The sequence below is a fragment of the Phoenix dactylifera genome, chromosome 1 (assembly GCF_051530095.1).
Source record: "Phoenix dactylifera cultivar Ajwa chromosome 1, Ajwa_hap1_PhDact_Kaust_v1.1, whole genome shotgun sequence".
NCBI classification, from domain to species: Eukaryota; Viridiplantae; Streptophyta; class Magnoliopsida; order Arecales; family Arecaceae; genus Phoenix; species Phoenix dactylifera.
The window spans coordinates 5,217,754-5,238,582 of NC_143190.1; the positions used below are offsets into that span (position 1 = coordinate 5,217,754).

The 20,829-nt window shown below is 36.9% G+C and overlaps 1 protein-coding gene across 7 annotated transcripts; it reads left to right on the plus strand.

Moving 5' to 3' along the window:
• The first annotated feature begins 2,713 nt into the window (after nucleotides 1-2,713).
• LOC103700861 (uncharacterized) lies at nucleotides 2,714-20,826 on the plus strand. Of its 7 annotated transcripts, none has more exons than XM_088718494.1 (7): nucleotides 2,714-3,387; nucleotides 4,249-4,518; nucleotides 9,002-9,228; nucleotides 9,625-10,468; nucleotides 15,460-15,522; nucleotides 17,528-19,732; nucleotides 20,319-20,795. In XM_088718494.1, the coding sequence occupies exons 3-7, from the start codon at nucleotides 9,004-9,006 to the stop codon at nucleotides 20,324-20,326; spliced, it is 3,345 nt and encodes a 1,114-aa protein (XP_088574620.1). In that variant the 5' UTR covers nucleotides 2,714-3,387; nucleotides 4,249-4,518; nucleotides 9,002-9,003; the 3' UTR covers nucleotides 20,327-20,795. The 7 variants fall into 7 exon arrangements, with proteins under 7 accessions (XP_088574620.1, XP_088574618.1, XP_008780977.3 ...); XM_088718492.1 differs by having other exon boundaries at nucleotides 20,328-20,496; XM_008782755.5 differs by lacking the exon at nucleotides 15,460-15,522 and having other exon boundaries at nucleotides 20,319-20,826.
• Nucleotides 20,827-20,829: the final 3 nt, after the last annotated feature.

A 20,829-nucleotide genomic window follows, 5' to 3' on the forward strand; every position in this document is an offset into this window, starting at 1 on the left:
TTAGTTAGCGAGTACACATTGTTCATGATTTAATTCTATAGCATGCATTGGATGTTTATAGACTTCACAAAGTATGGATTATTAGCTTGATTAACTCTTAAAAATATAATATTTGATACTCGATAGATACTTGGATTCGATCTCTTATAAGACACGAACCTCAATAGGTAGGTCTAGAATTACTAAAACCTATACCTGAACCAACCCAGTAGCACTCCAAAACATAATTTGTCACCTTTGCCAATTGCTCCCAAATTGAAAAAGTAAGATGGTCTAGGAACCTTTGCAAATTCCGAACTCTTGTGACAAATGGAATTATACTTGGAAATTGGTTAAAGAATATACTAATTTGTTCTGTCTATGTACGTCGGTGCTTGTATCTCGGAGGAGCTTTAAAGTAGGTTGAGAAGATATCTTAAAAGTGCGAAAGAAAATTATAAATATTAATAGATCACTAAAGGAAAAATATGTGTTAATTCTTCAATTTTGTATGTGCAATCTTATAGATTACATGTTGGAAAAGAAGACGAATTCTAACAATCACAAGTAATGTGACACAAAGTGAAAGATATTTTTTGAAGTATCATAAACAATTTAGAGCCATTATTGCCTTTTCCTTGACATTGAGATCTCAACATTGAAACCTCATTGAAACATATAAAAAGACCTATGTGGCTCGCTCATAACCCGTCCTGACCCAACTCGAGACCAAGAAAGGTTCATCAAATCGACTCATGATAGCTGGAGAAGTCTTACCGTGTATGTTCAGAATTACACATAAACGTTGTACGTTCATACTTATTGCTGCTTATTAGCCCATGATAGCAATTTCTCTTGGATACTGTATTCTTAGTGCCATGGGGTGAGACAGAAAGCAGGACTTTCTATTGCACAAGGGAGGCCAGGAGATGATGTTAGGTTGCTTTCACATGAAGGGTGGCAGAGATACATCCCATGATCTATAAGGACCTGTGTGGTACATGAATATGTGATGAATAGTGCTTCTATGGTGGCCCATGTCATCAATGCTGCTGATTTTTATTGTTCCCCCTCCTAGTGAAATCTGGTCAATCACATGCCCCAAATCCTTATAATGCCCATATATAAAAATAACTCCACTAAATTGAGAGCTCAGGTTGTCATAGAAGCATAAATCTAGTGACCCACCACCTCCAAATTTCATTTATCTGTGGCCCCAGAGTGGTTTGATAGTTTCATGCCTTCTCCATGACAAGAGATGAATAGTGGACCACCGCATCATTGCTCTCAAGCCTAATTAATTTAAATAAAAGTTGGTACCTCAAAAACTTTTAGATTCTCACCCAAAAAGGTTAGACAGAAGGTATTATTTAGCTTTCTTGATTCTGTATAAGTACCCAAAATTTATCCAGTGAATAATCGATGTACGACTAAACACACACCCACACGGATCCTCACATACTCCCCCCATTCAACCCCTGATATTCTCATCAAGCTAAGGGCTTAAATCCATTCAAATCTAATCATATACCGCACGATCGGCTCGTGGTCAGCCCTAATGGATCCGTGCTGCAGTATCCCCTAATGGGCCGGGTCCGCTCTGATACCATTTGTAACAACTCACGTTCTCATCCAAAATGGTTAGTCGGAAAGTATTATTTGAGTTTTTTGATTCTATATAAGTATTCAAGATCTATCCAACGAATAATCGATGTGAGACTAAACATATGTCCGTATGAATTTTCACGCAAACTTTGCAAGAAGGGCCCCAAAAGAGGGCTATTAGAATTCCTTACGATCTAATAAAACCCAGGGACCTTCTTTGTTTAATCAAGAATCTCCGCCTTGCAAGCAGCCCAAATCTCTCATTAGCACAAAGTAATAATAGTGGGGCCCTCTTTGCTTTTCTAACAAGTACCTCATTACTAGCTTGCCGGATATTTCCTCAATATTCCTCGCAAACTTAATCTAACCTGCGGAGAGAGCACGTGGGCCTTGCCGTTCCTCAATAAGGTAATTCTGTACAGCTGTGATGGCTTTCCTATCTCCCCCCCAATTTTTCTCCTTGCCTTCCCATAAAACCCACTTCCTCGTGGGCCCCACGTCAGCCTGCTGCTTTGGTCAGTTGCAAAAACCTTAGGACCAAACAAACGCAATAAGGATCAAACGTCCCACCAAAAAGAAAAAATCCAGCAAATATTGTTTAATAAAAAAATCGAGTACTAAATTTCATAAACTATATACTTTTATTATTAGAATTTTTAATGTGAATATCTTTCTAAATACCAAATTTTATATAAATATTCTTTCAAAATTAATATTTATATATATATTCTCAAAAATACTTATTTTACCGTTCTATTTTTTATTTTTATTTTATATATATACTCAAAAATTAATAGTTTCAAATTAAAATAATTAAAATATCTAAATGTACAAAAAAAAATTTATAAAATGATCGCGATGAAGAAAAAAAAAATTAATATTTTATTTTATTTTTAATTAAAATATATTAGGAATATACGTTAAAAAACAGTGTTTTATGAGAACACAAAAATAAATATTAATTTGAAGAAAATATTCATTCAAATTTATTTTTTAAAAAATATTTATATAAAAAATATTTTTTATTATTATATGATTTAATAATATATGGGTTGGTGCTGTAGATTTGGAGGGGTCAGGGGCCGTCCTTCGGAGGCTGAAGCGAAAGAGGTGTGGGTGTGTGCGTGTAGGTTGTTTTTTGGCTCTTTTTTCCTCGCCACCCAAGGCGAAGGGGGGTCGAGAGAATCTCCAAGCCCGTAAAGCAAGAAAAGAGGAAACAAAAAAATTACCACCCAAAAACCGATAATAAAGCGTATGTATGTATATATTGGGAGGAAAGAAGAAGAGGGGAAAATAAATCGAAGGGGCGGGGGAAAAGGTGGGGAATAAAATGACCGGATGTTGACAAATTTCCTGTCACTTTTCTTAGAAGGTCGTTTGTTCCTGTGAGAGATTTTGTTATCTCGGATCTCTCTCTCTCTCTCTCTCGCTCGCTCTCGCTCTCGCTCTCGCTCTTGCTCTTGCTCGCTCGCTCTCGCTCTCCTCTGTGGCCCAGCGGATCGACATCTCCCAATCTGATGTCGATCTGCAGCTGCGTCTCCTTCCAATGGCCATGGGGACGGGCGCAATCCTCCTCCATTAGTCTCCTATGATCTCCTTTTCTTCTCGTTTTATCTAGAAGTTTTGTTTTTCGTCCTTGCGCTCTTTCTTCGCTTGGATTCTCCTCTCTTGGCTCCAAGTTGGAAAACTCGGATGGCAGGACGGGGGCGGCCGTTCGGGCTTAGGATGTTCCAGGCTCTGATGCTGAATCCGCTGCAAAGGAGTTACAGAGATGGATAACGAGAGGTGGTGACGTGGGTTGCGGTAAATTTTCGCTCTCTGTGCTTTATTCTCTCGTTCGCGATGGGGTTGAGGAGATCTTTTGATCTTTTGGTGATGAGCCTTTGGGTATGCTTTGTTCTTGTGGATTTCGGATTTGATGCCTTTTGTGAAATTTTCTTTTTTGCTTAAATTATTGGATATAAGATATGTTTTTCTCTTTTTTTATATAAAAAAATAAAAGTTGTTGAATTGTCCAAATTTGCGGCCTGATAAGCTTCTATGTCTGATGATTTTAGTAACTCGAGTTCAAAGTTCTCTTTTTGCTGATCTTTTTGTTTTCCCCCTCTCTGCTCTTAAGTTGATGTTTCTTTGATCTGATGGTCTGTGCATTTGGAAGGTTCGATTCATAGAGTAGAGACTGCATTATAAAAGGATTGTTCCGGCTTGATAGTGATATCCTTTCCCCTGTTTTGAGATTTTATTTTATTTTGAACTCCCAGTTGTGGAACCAAAGTTGCGCAGTGGTAAGGTTGCTCCAAAGATCATGGGTTAGAAACATGGAAAAACCTCTCCTTACACAGGGTTGAGGCTTTGTACACTTGACCCTCCACAGAACCTGCAATGGCAGAAGCCTCGTGCACCGGGCTACGCTACTACTTGCAGAATCAGTGTAGCTTTTTAACTGCTGTGACTCATGCAAGATTTTCTTATAAATTTTTGTTTATTTTTTTAAATTTGTAATTGTTCTGTGATGGGTTGTGTTATTACTGTTGTGTGATAGGAATACATGGTGATGAGGGATACTGTTTCTTTTTTACGGATTTGTTTCTTTTTTGATGTAAGGATACTGTTTATCACCTTCTTGCTTCTAATCTTTTACTTACTAATGTAAATCATTTTTAGGTTTTGCCTTGGCTGGACTATCCAGATTTTGGTTTTGACAACAAACTTTGAATTTCCTGCTTGACGGAATTGGCTTGCATGTCACTGCCTGATGACATTGGATATCATCTGGGTGACGTGTGAAGCTTCTGGATTGGATACATTTCTGGAAAGTGTGCTTCGCTTGAGCTGCCCTGCTTCAGATTTTCTACTAGTTTACTAAATGATATTGGACATGTTTTTGAGGATTTGATGGGAGGTTTTCCAAGGGGTTGTTTCCTTCTTGATCCGGTAATCCTTAATTTTTACTCTTTTTTTTCCTGAAGTATGCAATGTGATACAGTTTCGAATGTTATTTGAACTACTTGTTTTCTTTTTATGCTGGAGTTTGTTCCCTTTTACTATTTAGTAGCTTATCAAGTAGGAGGATTTCTGCTGCTTCCTGACTTGTAGAAAATTTCTAAGTTACATTGAACCTGCAACATTTTCTACCTATCCGTGAATTGTAAAAGGGTCTAAATAGAAACTTTCTGGGTAAGAATCTGGATCAAATACTTTTGAACAGTTGCTACTGATGATAATTAACTATAAACTTCCATTTGGTTTTTGGAATTTTATTTTTTTTGTTTTTTGTTTTTTTACTATAGAGATCTGGATGGTGCAGATTATGGCAAGTAATTTCTGTTTCTCGGATATCTTGAGTGGGTATGATCTGTATCTTGGTTTTTGACTTTGGCATATTGTACGGGAAGTGGTGAACTAGATCATATAAAGCTCTGACATGCATATTTCATCAGTTGTTTTACTTTTTTATTTTATGATACTCATGTTCATAGGGAGTTCATGGTCATTAGATTGGAAATATATGGAACAATTAATGCATCAAGAATTCGTGAACTATGTAGAAATCCTGGTTGATAATGAAATAAAAAGAAAAAACCTACTCTTGTTGAACCATATTACCCTAATAGGACGAGGTTTGATGCTAGATTTTGGCTTGAATAGTGGTATAAGGAATGACTCTCCTTATTTCCTGTTGTTTTAATGTAGAATCCTCGTGTTTTAATGAGATATTATTGGCAGGAGGGACAACAGATCCAGTATGGTTATTTAGTTAAATTATTATATGTGTATTGCCCTTTAGAGGTATTTCTTATTACTAAAAGATGAAAGGCTTGAAATCCTTTAGTTCTGCATTAGATTCATTCCTTTTCAGAACTCCTAATTTGGGAAAATCATCATGGGCAAACATTTCTGAGATAGGACATTGTGGTTGATCATGTATGCATCCTTTCTCGAAAGGAGGAAAAACTCTCGAGAACCTTTATCTTCACCTGGATTTACTTTTTAATTGTCAAGCTTATCACATAATTCATGAATTTTAAACTGGGAACTCATGAAACACGAGTTTACCGGAATCAGCATGTTGCCATATGTTATGTGGTGAATAACATAAAAGAAACATGACTTCTCCTAAAATAAACATATGCCAACAAGTTGCTTGTAATAGTAAAGATATGAAATACCGGCTGGTAGGGTACTCGCCAAGACATACATACTGTACTAACTGTTTGACGGTACAAGTGGACACCAGTTTGGTTAAACACTGCATGAACCATTCCTGAACTGCTTGAACCAAACCCTGATTGATAAATTCGGGAGGGATCGAGGTCAGTTTGCTGCCAAGTTGAACCCTGCATCTCTGGATGACTAAAACAACATTTTTTGCTGTCATTCTCCACCATTTGAAGGTGTGAATAAAATGAGGGACATAGGAAGATTATGTATGCAGATTGGCTTGCATGTTTGAAGCATGATTTTCGACTTTTGGGGCTAGTAAATAATTCTAGCTAGGTAAATCTTCTTTCTCCTCCCTTTTTTTCTTATTTCTTAAAGAGTCCAAGTGGAATTTTGTGTTTGATTGAAAAAATCATGGGGATATTTTTTCAGATGAGCACTGACTATTGTTTGGTCATTATGTTTTGAAGCAACTCAAGTTGATTTTTAGGGTTTCGGGTTGAACCCCCCTGACCTACACCCAAAATTGTGTAAATCGAAAAATAACCTAGAAAGGCCGTAGCAATGGTGTAGCAGCTGTATCAGTGTGCATCCAATGATAACCTCTGTTGGCATGATCCTCAATCGGTGCCAACTGTTCCCACCTCTTGGGGTATGACTCGATCCCCCAATATTCTGAAACTGGATAGAAGTTTATATTCTTGGTGTGAAGAAGGTATCTTTTGTTGAAAAGTGAATGCTGAAGGTCTCTCAATCACCTCATCAATTCCTCATGCTGGCATGGCACATGGGTACTGGTGCAATCACAGGGACTTGGAAAGTGATACACAGGAATTTGGAAAGTGATTCATAAGAGGGTGGCTAAATCACGATGTGCCAGGCCATCACCATGTTATCATGTCGAATTGATGGGTTGACTGAGTGAAAGCCCACAGTAATTTCCATGTTGAAAAAGTGATCACTATGGTGGCTTTTGCCTTTTCTTCTATGTTTTCCTTTATTTATTCTCTCAAATTTTTTACTCCCTTTCTTAGCCACCTTAAAATGGTTTTGAAAGGTACCCTCGTTTTTCACTTGCATCCCTTCATTTTCCTTATTAATTTCAAGGGGTTTATAACTGCATAAGACAAATGAGGGGCTTTGGACTTGACACTATATATTCTTTAAAAATGCTGTACCCTTGTGACAAAGGATCCAGCTCTGTTTGTTTGGATATGAGTAGGATCCACCGGTCTCATCTACTGCCCTTGTGAAAGCTTTGTGTGCATACAGCTGCTGGCTTATTGCCACTGTCTAGCTTTCTCTTCCTCACTTCAAGTGCAGTATAGGCAAAGAGTTCCTCTCTCCTGCACAGTGTGCACATGAGAAAACAATCAATAATCACAAAAGTTTCCCTTAGCCTTCTTGTAATTTTTCGAATTAGCAAATAACCCCCAATATCTTGTCCCTTTTGTTGCATGTGCATCTTATCAAGTTTTTGAGCAATGCCTTGATGGAGTCATGCTGTTAACAATGAATTGACATCAAAAACCTATGAGTCTTCTCTAAAGAAAAGTTTTTATGTAATTATCATTCACAAATTTTTACGACGTACAACTTTCTTTTATACAGGTTTAACAAAGGGCACGATTTAAACTTTGGAACATAATTTAGCTCATTGGCAAATGAAACTAGCAAATTGAAACCATTTAAATCTGATCCCATGAATGGCTGTCAGCTTCATAGGCTTTCCAAAATAAAGACATTTTGTAAATTGATAAATAAGTAGTGGAAACTTCAAAAAAAAAGGATTAGATTTTTGAGTTGCACTAGGTGTGTATAATAATGTGAAAATGACCCTGAATATATGAGAATTTGGAAAGGGAATTTTAAGATAAAAACCTGTTCATGATCCTCTTAGAACTCCTAAAAACAAGTTTTACCAAAACCCAGATATAGTTCTAAAGTGATTATTCAAATTTACATGATCTGACAACATTGACAGTTTAAGTTAGCCAGCTATTATTCATTTGCTAAGTTCATCATTTTCCCCGACTGTAACATCTTCATCTAATTGAAGCTAGGCTTGTTGCTTCAGAATGTTCAAATAAGTTGATAATATTAATTGCAGTAACTGAATTGACTTATCTATGGACATGGTGTTGTGCATCATGATATTATAAAAATCTTCAGTAGTTGTTGTTGTCTCATTGATTACTTATGTTCATTAGAATAATGCTTAACTCAACATTTTATAATTTTATTGTATTGCATTATGATCGATACATAAAAATATGCTTGCATGTGATATTAATTTGAGCAAAAGTGTCTCTCCGATAGGTCTTGGAGAAGGAGATTTGGATTTCAAGTGTCTGGTTAAATTTGTCGTAGAATCTTCTTCGATATTAAGTAGAAAGTATGAAAAAGTAAGCATTGTATCTAACCAACCTCTATCTACATGTTTGCCTGTCTGTCCATACATCCATCTACTCATAATTTTATGCTTAATTCATGGTTTAAAGAATGCATGCCACTCAATTAGTAGCACAAGAAGAGAGAATTACATTTGAACATTGGCCAAAATGGAAAGAAGCCCGAGTAACCATTCCTTGATTTCTCTTATCTGCTTCCTGTGATTTTTTTTTTTTTTTTGTTATATCAATGACTTTACTGTCGAGGATTACAAGTATCTCAACACACTTCACGGCCATGGTTCCTCCTATAGCTTCTTGTTTTCATTTTTCTACACTGAAAAAATTCCATCTTTTCCTTTTTTTCTTTGATACAATCTTCATTAAGTCTTCTTTTCACATAATTTGGGAAATAACTTTTGCACTTGAAAGTGTACTAAATGTACTTATAGTGCAAGATGCATATATATGTATACATGCAGTCTGGATTAGTTATAGTTCTAACTGATTAATGCTGAAAAGTGAGCAAGCATCTTTTCTGAGAAATACATATTTGGTTTGAGTTTCTCATTTCATGTTTCTTGCTGAATAAACTGAGTTAAGAAAAGAAGAAATTATTGTTGTTGTTGCTGTTAGTAGGAACCCCCTTTTTTCTGTTTATAACTGCAAATTTTCTCTCATTAATTGCAGATTATTTTTGCTCATTACTTGACTATTTTCTTTTCTGCTGCGCACATGCATTCCAAGTCTTTGGGATTGTAAAGTTTATCTTCCCAACCTAGTTCGATGTTAGAATTTTATGTTGAATTTCTTTGAAATAGTATTCTTAAAAGGTTTTGCTGACTTCTTTTTCATAATCTTCGCAGGAATGGGAACAAAATTCCAGTGCAAAAGCTACCTTCCAGGATATCATCCCATGATTGATCTTAATGAGAATGCAAAGAGTTGTTGGTCTCGGTGCTATGAAGATAATATGTTGAGTGGACATTTCTGCAATGGCTTCATGTTGAGGCCAGTGAATGAATATTCAGAATACGATAAAGAAATGCTTAAGCGGACTATGCTTGAACATGAAGCCACATTTAGGAAACAGGTAAGCATATTTACACTTCCATTTAAATTGTTCAAGACAATGATTTCGTTACCGATCTGGAAAAACATGTTCCATTTTGTTGGCATCTACCTTTCCAGTCATCCCTATTGACTAAGCAGTATGACTTAATTGTTACATCTTATTGAATGCTTAATGATTTTGAACCCAACTGTACCATGATATGACTGAGTTTGGTAGTTCATGCTTTATTTAAGTTCCTTTCCAAGTCATGAAGCATCATAGACTCGTTTTTGAAGAAAAAAGAAAAAGAAAAAGAAAACCAAAATTAAGAGAGCATAAACCTTCAGTTTCTCTTCTTGTTTTTTTTCAGAAATATGAATTGGTTGTTTAATAGTTTGTCGTTACTGAAATTGCACTGTTATTCTTGCATTCTAGGTCTATGAATTGCATCGTCTTTATAGGATTCAGAGGAACCTGATGGACGAGTGTCAAAAGAAAGGGTTGCACAGATACTCCATACCATCAGACACATCACAATCAACAAATACTTTTTCATCTCAAATGCCATGTGAAGGAACCACAAAGGTATGGCAGATGTCTCACCTGCCTGTAGTGAACGCCAGTTATGACAAAGCACCTTTCGCAAGCACCGATGACACAAGGTCATCCTTAAACTTTCTGAGGGAAGGTAGCGTGCAGTCTGGTCCTATTTCATTAGAAAATGAAGTTTCTCTAAAAGATGGTGAACTTGATTCTAAGCTTCAGAAATCTCCTAGGAGAATGTTTGACTTACAACTTCCAGCTGATGTATATATTGATAGCGAAGATGCCGAAAGATCAGGAAAGAAAGATTTCGCTGATTCATCATCTAGATTTACAGTTTCGCCTAGCAGAACTTGCAGTGCAGATCCCGACAATGCTGTAAAGCTTACTTTAAGCACCGGTATGGGTCCTAATTGCAAAAAGGATAATAAGATACCAAATTCATGGGCACAAAAAGGTTTGTCAGCTCAGAGCTTGGCTGATCTGAATAAATCTATAAAAGATATATGCTTTGAGGGAGCAGCAGATTCAACTTCCAATCATTTTCTTGGCCTGAGAAACCACAGTGAAGAGAATCAAGGTCATAAGTTGTCATCAAAATCAAACACAAATTTCCTAGGCCTACAAAGTGCTCACTCTAAAGATGGGCATCGTGATGAAGGGTCTAGCTCAAGCTTCTTGCATGCAGATAAAGGGGAAATAGGACAGGAATGGCCATTCTTCAATAGTGAAAGTGGTAAGAACTTACTGACCTGTTTTGGTGATGTTAGTTGGCAAAATAATGTCTATTTAGTTTAAATGTTTTTCCCTTGATCTTAACCTTGACTGGTCCAAACTGTTATTACTTTGGTATCTCTCTTTTTAAAAATTTCATGGATACATACATTTCCTCAGCAGTGACAATTCTCTTATTTTTGGCTCTATATATTTCATCATCAGAATTTTCTTTGAACTTAAAAGGTGATTTGATGATTTAGGCATGTAGAGCGTGGCATAGTTAATCTGTTTTCTGCAGATTGCATTTGTTTCATTTCAATCTACCCAAGATTTTCATCTCAACTGAGTACTCTGTTGAGATAACAGTTTGCATCCATATTGGGCACTTACCAATATGATATCTACAACATTTCAGCCCTTATTATTCTGGAGATATAAACAGATACGTCCCAATAGATCACTGAGTATGATATCAATATAATAGCTGGTTTTCTTAATCTTTGTTTTACAATTTTAGGTAGTATTAATCAATGGCTAATAATGGTGGTTAATCTTGGTTTAACTATATTAACTTATATCTGATACCTTGATTCCTAATCAGCTGAGATCTCAAAATATCTTGATAACAGTATCATCTTTGCTTCCCAAAAAAGGATTTTGGTGTTTTCTTAATGGGTAGAGAACCAGGCGTATGTCATAAAGTTTCATTAGGTTTGCATGATATTGCTTCTAACTTCTAAGCTTGCCTTGCTTGGATTACATGGTGTTTCATCCATGTCTACTATTTAGTTTTTTTTTCAAAGAAAAACATATTTTTAGATTTGTATATGTTGCCTTGTACAGTTGGATGTTTGTAATCAATAGTGGTTAGAATGGGCATCGGAGATGAACATTGTTTAATCACTGATATTGCCTTTTGAGGCGAACTTATTGTCGATCATGTAAACAGGGACATTTGGAGTTGCTAAACTTATTCTGATGTAAAATATTATATGTTTGGAGATAAAGTTGGCTCTGCAGTTTCCAAATGATATTAGGTTTAAACTTTGCTCTAGACAGCTATATTATTGACTGAGACAGTTATTAAAAGGATTTGGATATAGGACATTATGCGTCTTCCAGTTTAATCTTACAAAAAGCGCTTGGTGGAATTTGGTTTGTGAAACTCCTAGAACTTACAGTTGCGAAACATGATCCACTACAGAGCACCTGCAGTTGTAAGAAACTTTCAGTTTTGGTTCTCCACATGCTCTGTCCCCACTATACCTCCACATTGATGCAATGCAATATGTGAATAGAATAAGGGAGAATAACTAAAAGAATTTAAGATGCATGGAAAATCAATAGATAGTCTATATGTTTACCTACAACCTTCTCATAGCAGTATATACAAAATTTTACCAGAATAGAACTAAACCAAGTAACTCTTAATTTTGATTATAGATCTGCCAAGAGTGTTCCTGTCAGAATTAAAATTTTAAATCAATAGTCAGGCAGAGAAGTGTCCAAATGTAGAAAAGGCTCATCCTCAAATTATACATGAGGCTTGTGACCACTTTTTAACTTGTAAAACTTCTAAATAGGGTACACTGAACTGTCACAAACCATCCTATTTGAGGCATACCAACCCGAAGCAGTGGGTTATTGAGTTGTTTCGGTGGTTTGGCTTGATAAGAGGTATGAAGCAGTCCGAATTGAGCAAAATTGGCCTGTTCCACTCGTTTCGGAGCTGTTCAAGTCCCTTATCGCCTAATAGTAGAGGAGAAGTGGCAGAAGGCTATCCCGTGGCCTTCTTCTCCCTTCTCTTCTTCAGAAATAGTATTTTTAGGGTAAAATTTAGGGAAGAGGAATTTTATTGCTGATTTTGAGGCTAAATCCATCCAAAATCAGGTATAATGCCCCTCCATTCTCCCCATTCATCTTTTTTTTCCTTTTCATGATCAAAATCAGCCAAAAATTGGGAAAATCAGGAAAAATCATGATAAAATTTTGTATTTTAGCATGATTTCTTGATATACTGGAGATCTAAGGATGGTCTACACATTTAAGAAGAAATCGTGATTTTTTGTTGATCATGTAAATTTTTATATTGAAACCACATTTTCAGATAAAAATAAAATAAATAAAATAAAAGTTTTTTTTTAAAAAAAAATGGTAGCATGATTGGGGATACACATGCTACTTACTATCTTATTTTGATAGCAATTTATTTAAATTTGGTCATAGTTATGTCTACCCAAATCTGAGCCTACATTCAAATAAATTTCAAAAATAAGTAGTGATTAATGCACATCTATGGGCTGAAAAATTATATGTTGTGTCCCTGGTAGGGCTCTACTAATTTGAACTAAAATTAAATTTAGGTATTTTATAATTAAATATTAATTTATTTTTTAATTTAGTAATTTGGGTTCTCTCATAGACGGTCTTTTCAGTGGCACAACTGGTTAACCTTCTCCCCAATGGATAATAAAAGGAAGAATCACCTAACATAGAAGAGATTGAATGACTTGGTATACATACACTACAATCTAATGCTCGAATTAAAATGCATCCAAGAGAAGGTGGAGTTGAAGTATGATGATCTACTTCATAGGGACTTTGTATATGATTATACGGATTTGATAATTACTTGGCTTGAGGGCCAATAGCAGTAGGCAGTTATTGACAAGCCAGGATTGCCTCCTTGATCGGCTAGTTTTATAGCAAGAGAGATTAGGGTGAACACAAAGCAATGGACAGTGTGACATATGCCACACTCACACCCAGCCTAACAAACATGAAGTCAGGGGGCAGCCAATCGTTATTGCAAGGCTCTATGACCAAGACATCCTCCTATTAGATATAATAAAAAGATGCCAAGAAGAGATCACCATGATATACAGTCCGGTCAAAGAAGTAGAGCCAAGCAGGATAGTGAGCCTAGTCGAGCCACCCAATAAAATCAAGCGGGCAAGGGCATCATGGAAAGAAGCAGGTTTTAAAGTAGCAAGAAAGGAAAAGAAAAGAGAATTGCAAATCCATTGGAGAGAGTTGATAAGAAGCCTATTCACTCAAATTCTGAGACTGATAAACCCTTGGATAACTGATTGCTTGTATCACCTTTCAATATGAGCGATGATGATAATGACAGTTTGAGCGATGATGCATTTGGTGAGCAAGAAGATAGCAGTGGACATGGCGGGGATGCATATGACTCATAGCCATTTGTCTTAAACGATTTGCCAATGAGTCACAGTTCACTTATGCCACAGAATATGTACCACTATGCAAAACGTGGATCCACAACCACGAGAATATGAGATCATATGGGCCTCTCGAGGTGGTTCAATATACAAAACTATTGCAAATGATATAGCACACGGAGTTAGGTCCTGTATGTAACTAGATCCTTATTATACATTGGATTTTACTCTGCACATTCAGGGTCTAACCTATATGAATATCCTACGTCAGAGATATCGTATTCAAACGGCTACTACCCTGCATAGTCTCAGCCAGATTACGAATCAAATTTCGGTGCCACGATCTTTCTTTAGATAGGATGGCTAGCCTAGTATCAGATAGAAGATTAGTATTAGGATGGCTATCTCAGATTATGGGATGTAGGGGTAGGCACAGGATCTAGGCTGGAGTCGGGTCCAAGGATCTGACTGTGAACATGATCCTGATATTTGCAAGCAACAAACACTTCACGAGAAACTAGATGTCGGTATATATTTTGTAGTTCAAATCAATTTGATAAATGTATTTTCAAAATTAAAAGTATGTATTGTCTATATATTATTATAATTACATTTATCAAGCAATCATATGGTCTTTCTAGACCAATATGACATAACATAACATCAAAATATCCTTAAAATCATAATTTGAACATCAATAATATACCTTAAAGTAATCTCCAACATAAAAAATTGAAAATAAAACATGATGTAACAGTGCCGAAAGCTATGCTTTACAAGTGTTGGTATAATATGGTTCAATATCATACCATACCAGCTTTGACTGGCACGATAATTGGCATCAAAATAACAGATGCTTATGAAATTTTAACAAACAAGCTATGAAATAGGGCAATTATGAAATAGAACATCTGGATGTTGAAGGAGCTTTTCAAAGGATACAAAATCATGGCAAACATCTCTTAAAATCATATCTGAGATCAAATCTTTTCTGTCGGCCAATTTGATATGAAAGATCTAGGTAAAGCTAATGTAATCCTAGGGATGAAGCTGTTCAAATCCCTAGAAGGGATAGCTCTCTCCCTTGCTCATTCTATTGAAAAAATGATCGAAAAGTTTTGTTGTTATGATCAAAAACCTGTATCCACTCCTTATGATCCTAGTATCCACCTCAAAATGAACTTAGGTGAACCTATTGATCAAGTTAGATACTCTCAGATCATTGGATCTTTCTTGTATGTGACAAACAAGACAAGACTCGATATTGCCTATGCTATAGGGAGAACAAGCAGATACACCCAAAATCTCAATCAATTCTGGAGTGCTCTAGAAAGAGTATTCCGATATCTTAAGGGAACCCTAAATCTTTTTTTGTTTACACTGGATATCATAAGGTGGTTGAGGTCTATAATGATGCAAACTGGATTGTACCGTGGAGATGATCTTGCCATTAACCTGCACAAAAGGGTGAATTTCATTTTTAAGACAGTGTCTTCACATGCCTCAATCCGCGCATGCCTTCATTTTCATTTATTCTTTAATATTTGTCTTATTATTTAGATCTCGGCATTAACCTACATAAAGGAGCGAATTTCATTTTTAAGGCAGTGTCTTCACACGCCTTGATCCAGGCACACCTTCATTTTCATTTATTCTTTATATTTTTTTTCTTATTATTTATTTTTGAAGTCACTATTTTTGCAATATTGGCAATTTCTATGAACCACACTCTTTGGTGTTGAAATATGTATTTCAAAAGTTTCTTGGTACTTTCAAGAATACTTTTAGCTCTTCAATTTGAAATGTGGGTTCTATTCCACTTCAGCTTCCCTTCAACCAGCTGAGGCATTCTTTTTTGTGGATGATGTATTCATGGAATCTTGTGCAGGTAACAGGCAAGGTCCTTAAAGTATATCATATCTTTTAATGGTAGTAGAGTAATTTTGCACCTTCATATTTAGAGGAGTAAGAAGTGGCACAAGTTTCATGGTTTACACCCTTGGGAAGAAGCACAATAGAAGTGCACATGTTGCTCTTGTTAGGGTGAAAGTGAAATTGTACATCTGATCTTTATGCTTCTGTTGAAGAAAAAAACTTGCATCATGATAGTTCTGTTCAAGGTCACATGGCCATGCTATTGGGAATAGGTGAAATGGGCTCTAACTATAAGCCACGTTTATTAATAGTCTCTGTTGAGTCAATGTTCTGAATGTGTTTGCTGGCAATCAGATTGTTGGATGTCACCCCTCTGCAACTTTCTCTTGTTTAAAACATGTCAGTGTACCTTGAAGCTGGATGCACTTTAGGCTTCATAGTAGAGATTGTAAATTAGCTAACTTCTTTCTTCTTTGTGACGTGGCATTAGGCAAGAAAGTATTAGTACTTTGGCATGTTTGGTAAATAGCCATATGTTATTAGTCGTATCCTGTTTCCTGTTCTCATCAATTCATAAAGTAGGTCCGCCTGCCGAATTCCCACCTTGGATATTATATGGGATATTCAATTGTGAAATGATGGAAAATATCCAGGGGAAGGAAATTTTCCATTGTAGAATGAACGAATGATTGGATCTCTTTCTTGCTGTTCTATGTAAAGCACAGTTAAATAGACTGATATGCTTGTAAACTCAGCGTGCACCTAGAAGTAACTTATGAATCTCGAGGAAAAAGCTAGCCTTAGATATTTTCTCTTGAATAAGCAGTTGGTCCATTTGTTGATGGTGTCATGGTTCTGTCATTTAAGGAATGCAATGATATTGGATTGGATAATTTACTTCGGGAGAAAGAGAACAATTATGTAAACCCGGTTTTGGTTTTCTGATTCTCTATTTGCATGGTGATCTTCCTTAAGTTTTTTGTTCTGCAATTATTTTTTATAAATTTAATTCAATTAAGAAAGGAATGTATGTGTTTTTCTTTAACACGTTGAAACTTAGCATTTTTTTTAAATGTTCATTATGGCTTTACTTTCCTCTAAGAATTGTCTTAATGCAGGGGATCTATGGACAAGTTAGCCATTGCTGTATTTATATGTAAATTGTGTTCAAAGTGGTAGAGCAATTTCTTTTAAAGTGTTTTGATTGAAACATTCCTGGATAAGAATGGAATGTGCCTTGGTCAATATTGATGGGTTTATTAATTTACCCTTAAAAAAAAAAAGCTAGTGCTTGTAGTGTAAGCCTAAAAGTTTATCAGAACCATGTCTTGGTGGTTTGAATCTGTTGATCCTCAATTGAGAATGTCTTCCTTTTCAGTTGGAATCTACCTGATTTAAAATGATGGTAGAAATGGTTCTGGAGAGTGTTCCCACTTTTCAGATAGCTTTTATAAGCATCAACCAAGATCAACAATATTGTCATGAATCTGCCCATGTTGGTCCTTCATGCTCCCCTGTAATTTGCGTCAGTCAAGTACTACCTAATATGGAAACTGCCTGTGGTAGGTTCACATGGAGGGCAGGGTGGATTTGTTACCAACTGGTACCTGGATACACAACTAATAAATTGTTAATATATTGTGACTTACTGTTAAGTTTTTTACTTTTTGAAGTTCTTGATCATGAAGACAGCTGAAAAAGGATGGTAAGCTGCTACACTGATTTGTGTCTTGTATTAGGCCAGATATAGTATTTTGAACTGTAATTGTTCTACTTCCTGGACAATTTTAGCTGTCAAATAATTTTTCAGTTATTGTTGCAAAACTGCTGTGAGGATTAGTGTCCTGTAGCTTGACATTCACTTCTGCTAGGCACTTAGCATTTGCTTAGTGCACATGGTTCTCCTTTTTAATGTTAAGTCTAGCACATAAGTAAACTCTTGTCTTTAATTTTCTTATCTGTTGATATTTTGTACTATATATCTGATTTTTTATCTTTTTTCTGAGATCAATTCACAGGGCAAAGCAGGAGCAGCTTGAGTTTATTCGGTCCAAGTCTCTGCGATGATAAATTCCCCGTGTCATCTGAAACCGTGCAACCAATGCTTAAGAATTCACATGGAATTGCTTTATCACATCAAAATAAAACACGGACATGGTTCAGACAAAAGCCAACTTATGGGATTGAAACCTCTGGAAGCAGTACCCATCTTGCCACCTCAAATAATTCAGCAGTGGCAGCAGCTCCTTCAATTCCTGCTTCATTCTCAATTCTTCCTCAGATGAACTCCTCAAGTAGTGCATCTTCATTGGTTTCATCTTGGACAAAGCCTGTGAACAGCATAAGCCACATTCCAGTGGCAGTTCAAGCACTTCCATGCTTTAACAGCTCTGCAACTCTGAGTACACGGAACAGGATTTCCAATGTAGCTGCTCAGAACATAGGAACCGATCCTGACAAATGGCAAACCAGTAGGGATTCACGCCAACGAGCTGGAATTGAGGCACCTTCTTATCTAAATGGATCATTTGCAGGTTTTTGTCTGGATTCGGAACCTGCACCATATTTACAGCTCCCATCAGTCACCATTGGTAAGCGAAACCACAATGATACTGGTGACAGTTCAGCTTATGGAAACTCCATAGGTCATGAAGCCCAAAAGTGTTTTAAGAGTTTGCAGTGCACTGATGTGAAGTCTCTACACAATGTAAATCTGAACCAAGCACTTCCAAATGGAATTGAAAATGATCTTACTGTCCAACAGCATACAGTACTTTGTGATCTAGAGCAGAAATTTGAGGAGTCCTCGAGAGAGAGATCTTGGCTCAGAAAGAAACCAGCTTATAATGACTCTATTGACTTGAAAAAACATGCATCTCAGATGGAGTTGAGCTTCGTGCATGGTCATTCTCAGCTGATGTCCAGTTTCAATATTGTTACTCCAGAATCTGAGAGGAAACAAGATAAGGAGACTGGTCTACCTCTTTGTAATCCTCAGGGTTTTACATCATCTTTGCAGGTCAAGGAGATCAGAATGCAGAGGAATGAGATTTCTGATAAGATAGGCAGTAGAAAAATTGACTTTCCTATTCTTGATGAGGTTCAGCCGAATGCTGTTTCACTGCGGGAATGTTCTTTGACTAGAAATAATAATTGCATTGAAAAAGACATATATTGCGTTGACTTGACCTGTGACATGAAGGAGCGCAGCTCTGAGAAGGCAATCTCTGTAGGGAGTTTGATCACTGAAAAGGGGGCTGAAAACATCAGTAAAAAATTTAGGAACATTATCGATCTAAATGCTGAAGTAACAAGTATGGATGACCCAAGGCTATCAGAGTTTTCACCCAAAAGTGAGGTGGCTGTTCCATTGTCACTCCCAGTATCATGGGTTTCTGCAAAAGATGCTACTGAGATGAATTTAGAAGTAAGAATTTCTCAGGCAGAGGTGAATATAATGCCTCATCAAGAATATATGCCATCAAGCAAAACAGATGGTTCACAAGAAACAGAATGCTCTCATGACACCCTTGCGAGAGAGGCAGCAGAGAATATTGTTGCTATGTCGGTGGATGTGCAAACACATTTAGAGGAAATCACATGGGATGGATTGCCTCCAGCTCAGTGGAATACCTTGTTTTGGTTTGCAGAGGTTGCTTCATCCAATGCAGACAACACAGGAGTTCCAAAGAGTGGTGGAGATTGTGGATCTGAATCTTCAGATGATGATGGATTGGATTTCTTTGAGGCTATGACACTGAAGCTCGAGGAAATAAAGGTCGATGACCGCTGCTGCCAGCCAAAGGAGTTTGAGAATAAAAAAGATGAACCGGGTGCTGCTTCCCTGCTTCTAATGAGGCCTCGGAGAGGCCAGGGAAGGAGGCGGCGACAGAGAAGGGACTTCCAGAAAGATGTTCTGCCAGGCCTTGCATCACTGTCAAGGCACGAAGTAACAGAAGATCTTCAAACTATTGGAGGACTGATGAAAGCATCAGGCAAGACTTGGCAGACAGGCTTAACAAAACGGAACACAGGCCGGAATGGGCTTCATTTCCAAGCAAAGGGAAGGAGGCAGCCTAGAAGTTTAGCTGTGACTGTATCAGAGACTCAGAAAACTACCCCACCGGTGCATCCCATTAGTACCGATCTAGAAGTTGATGGGAGGAATATGATAGGGTGGGGAAGGACAACAAGGCGGTGCCGTAGACTGAGATGTCCACCTGGTAATGTCTCTGCTCCTCTAACTTAAAGCTTAAGTTTCATAATCATGGTAACAATTTTATAAGGAAATGTGGAATAGGAATTTTATGTGGATTCAATTGAGAGGTAACCACAGTCATGAAATGCTTCCGTACATGTTCTCTTGGTCCTAATTTGGGCTTTTATTACTGCTTTTGAGTCAAAAACAGCTTGTACATTTTACAATAAATACTGCATTGTTTGGTGAAACAGAGGGCAGACTATTATGTTTGAAGCTTACAAGAACAAGTAATTATGAGACTTGCAGTTTAAGAGGATCTCATAAAACAAATATTTGACCCATTTTAGTGGGGCTTTAGGATATGATCAGACTGAACTCAGCAAAGTCTCAGTAAGATAACCCTCTGGGAGATTTTCTTCTTTTTGCCTCTGTTTCGTTTGCTTCTGGCTTATTCTTGCAATACTTCTTATAAGCTTATCGAATTGACCCGGGATTGTGGTTTGTAGATGCCAAACCCTTTTGGTACAAAAGGAGTTTATTTATCTTTTATCTTTGTTCTCGAGTGTCCTTCTGTTTGTGCTCCCAATCTCGTTTCTTATACTTTTCAGTTTTTTAAGACATGGAGGAGGCTATCCAAATCTGAACCTGGGACATCTTCCCATTACGTGAAGCAAGGAGAAGGGTGCCAAGATCGAAGTAACATTGGCTTCCTATTACGTATTAGGGTAGTCCTATGGGGCATTTGTGTTAGTTCTTCCTGCCATGGTGTGGGAGATTGGTATTATTGGCAAGAATCAGCACCATGCATGAGGTGGGTGAATTAGTTGCCAAGCCAGCAGCAGATTGGCATGGATAACTTTGTCTTGTTTGTAATTTTCGCATACTTTTCTTTCTTTTGGACTGCTTTTGGATGCTGAACAGCTAATTAAGAAGTGAATAGCTAATCAGCATGTAAAATTGTCTCCTACTTGGCCGACATTGACATTCCTGGGGTTAGTAGGATAACTTGATGACGATTAACTTTATTTCACCCTTTCTCATGAGATAAAGTTATCGAGGTTATGGATTTTCACCCTTTCATGGAATATTAATGCAAAGGTCATGATCTCCAAGCCAGTT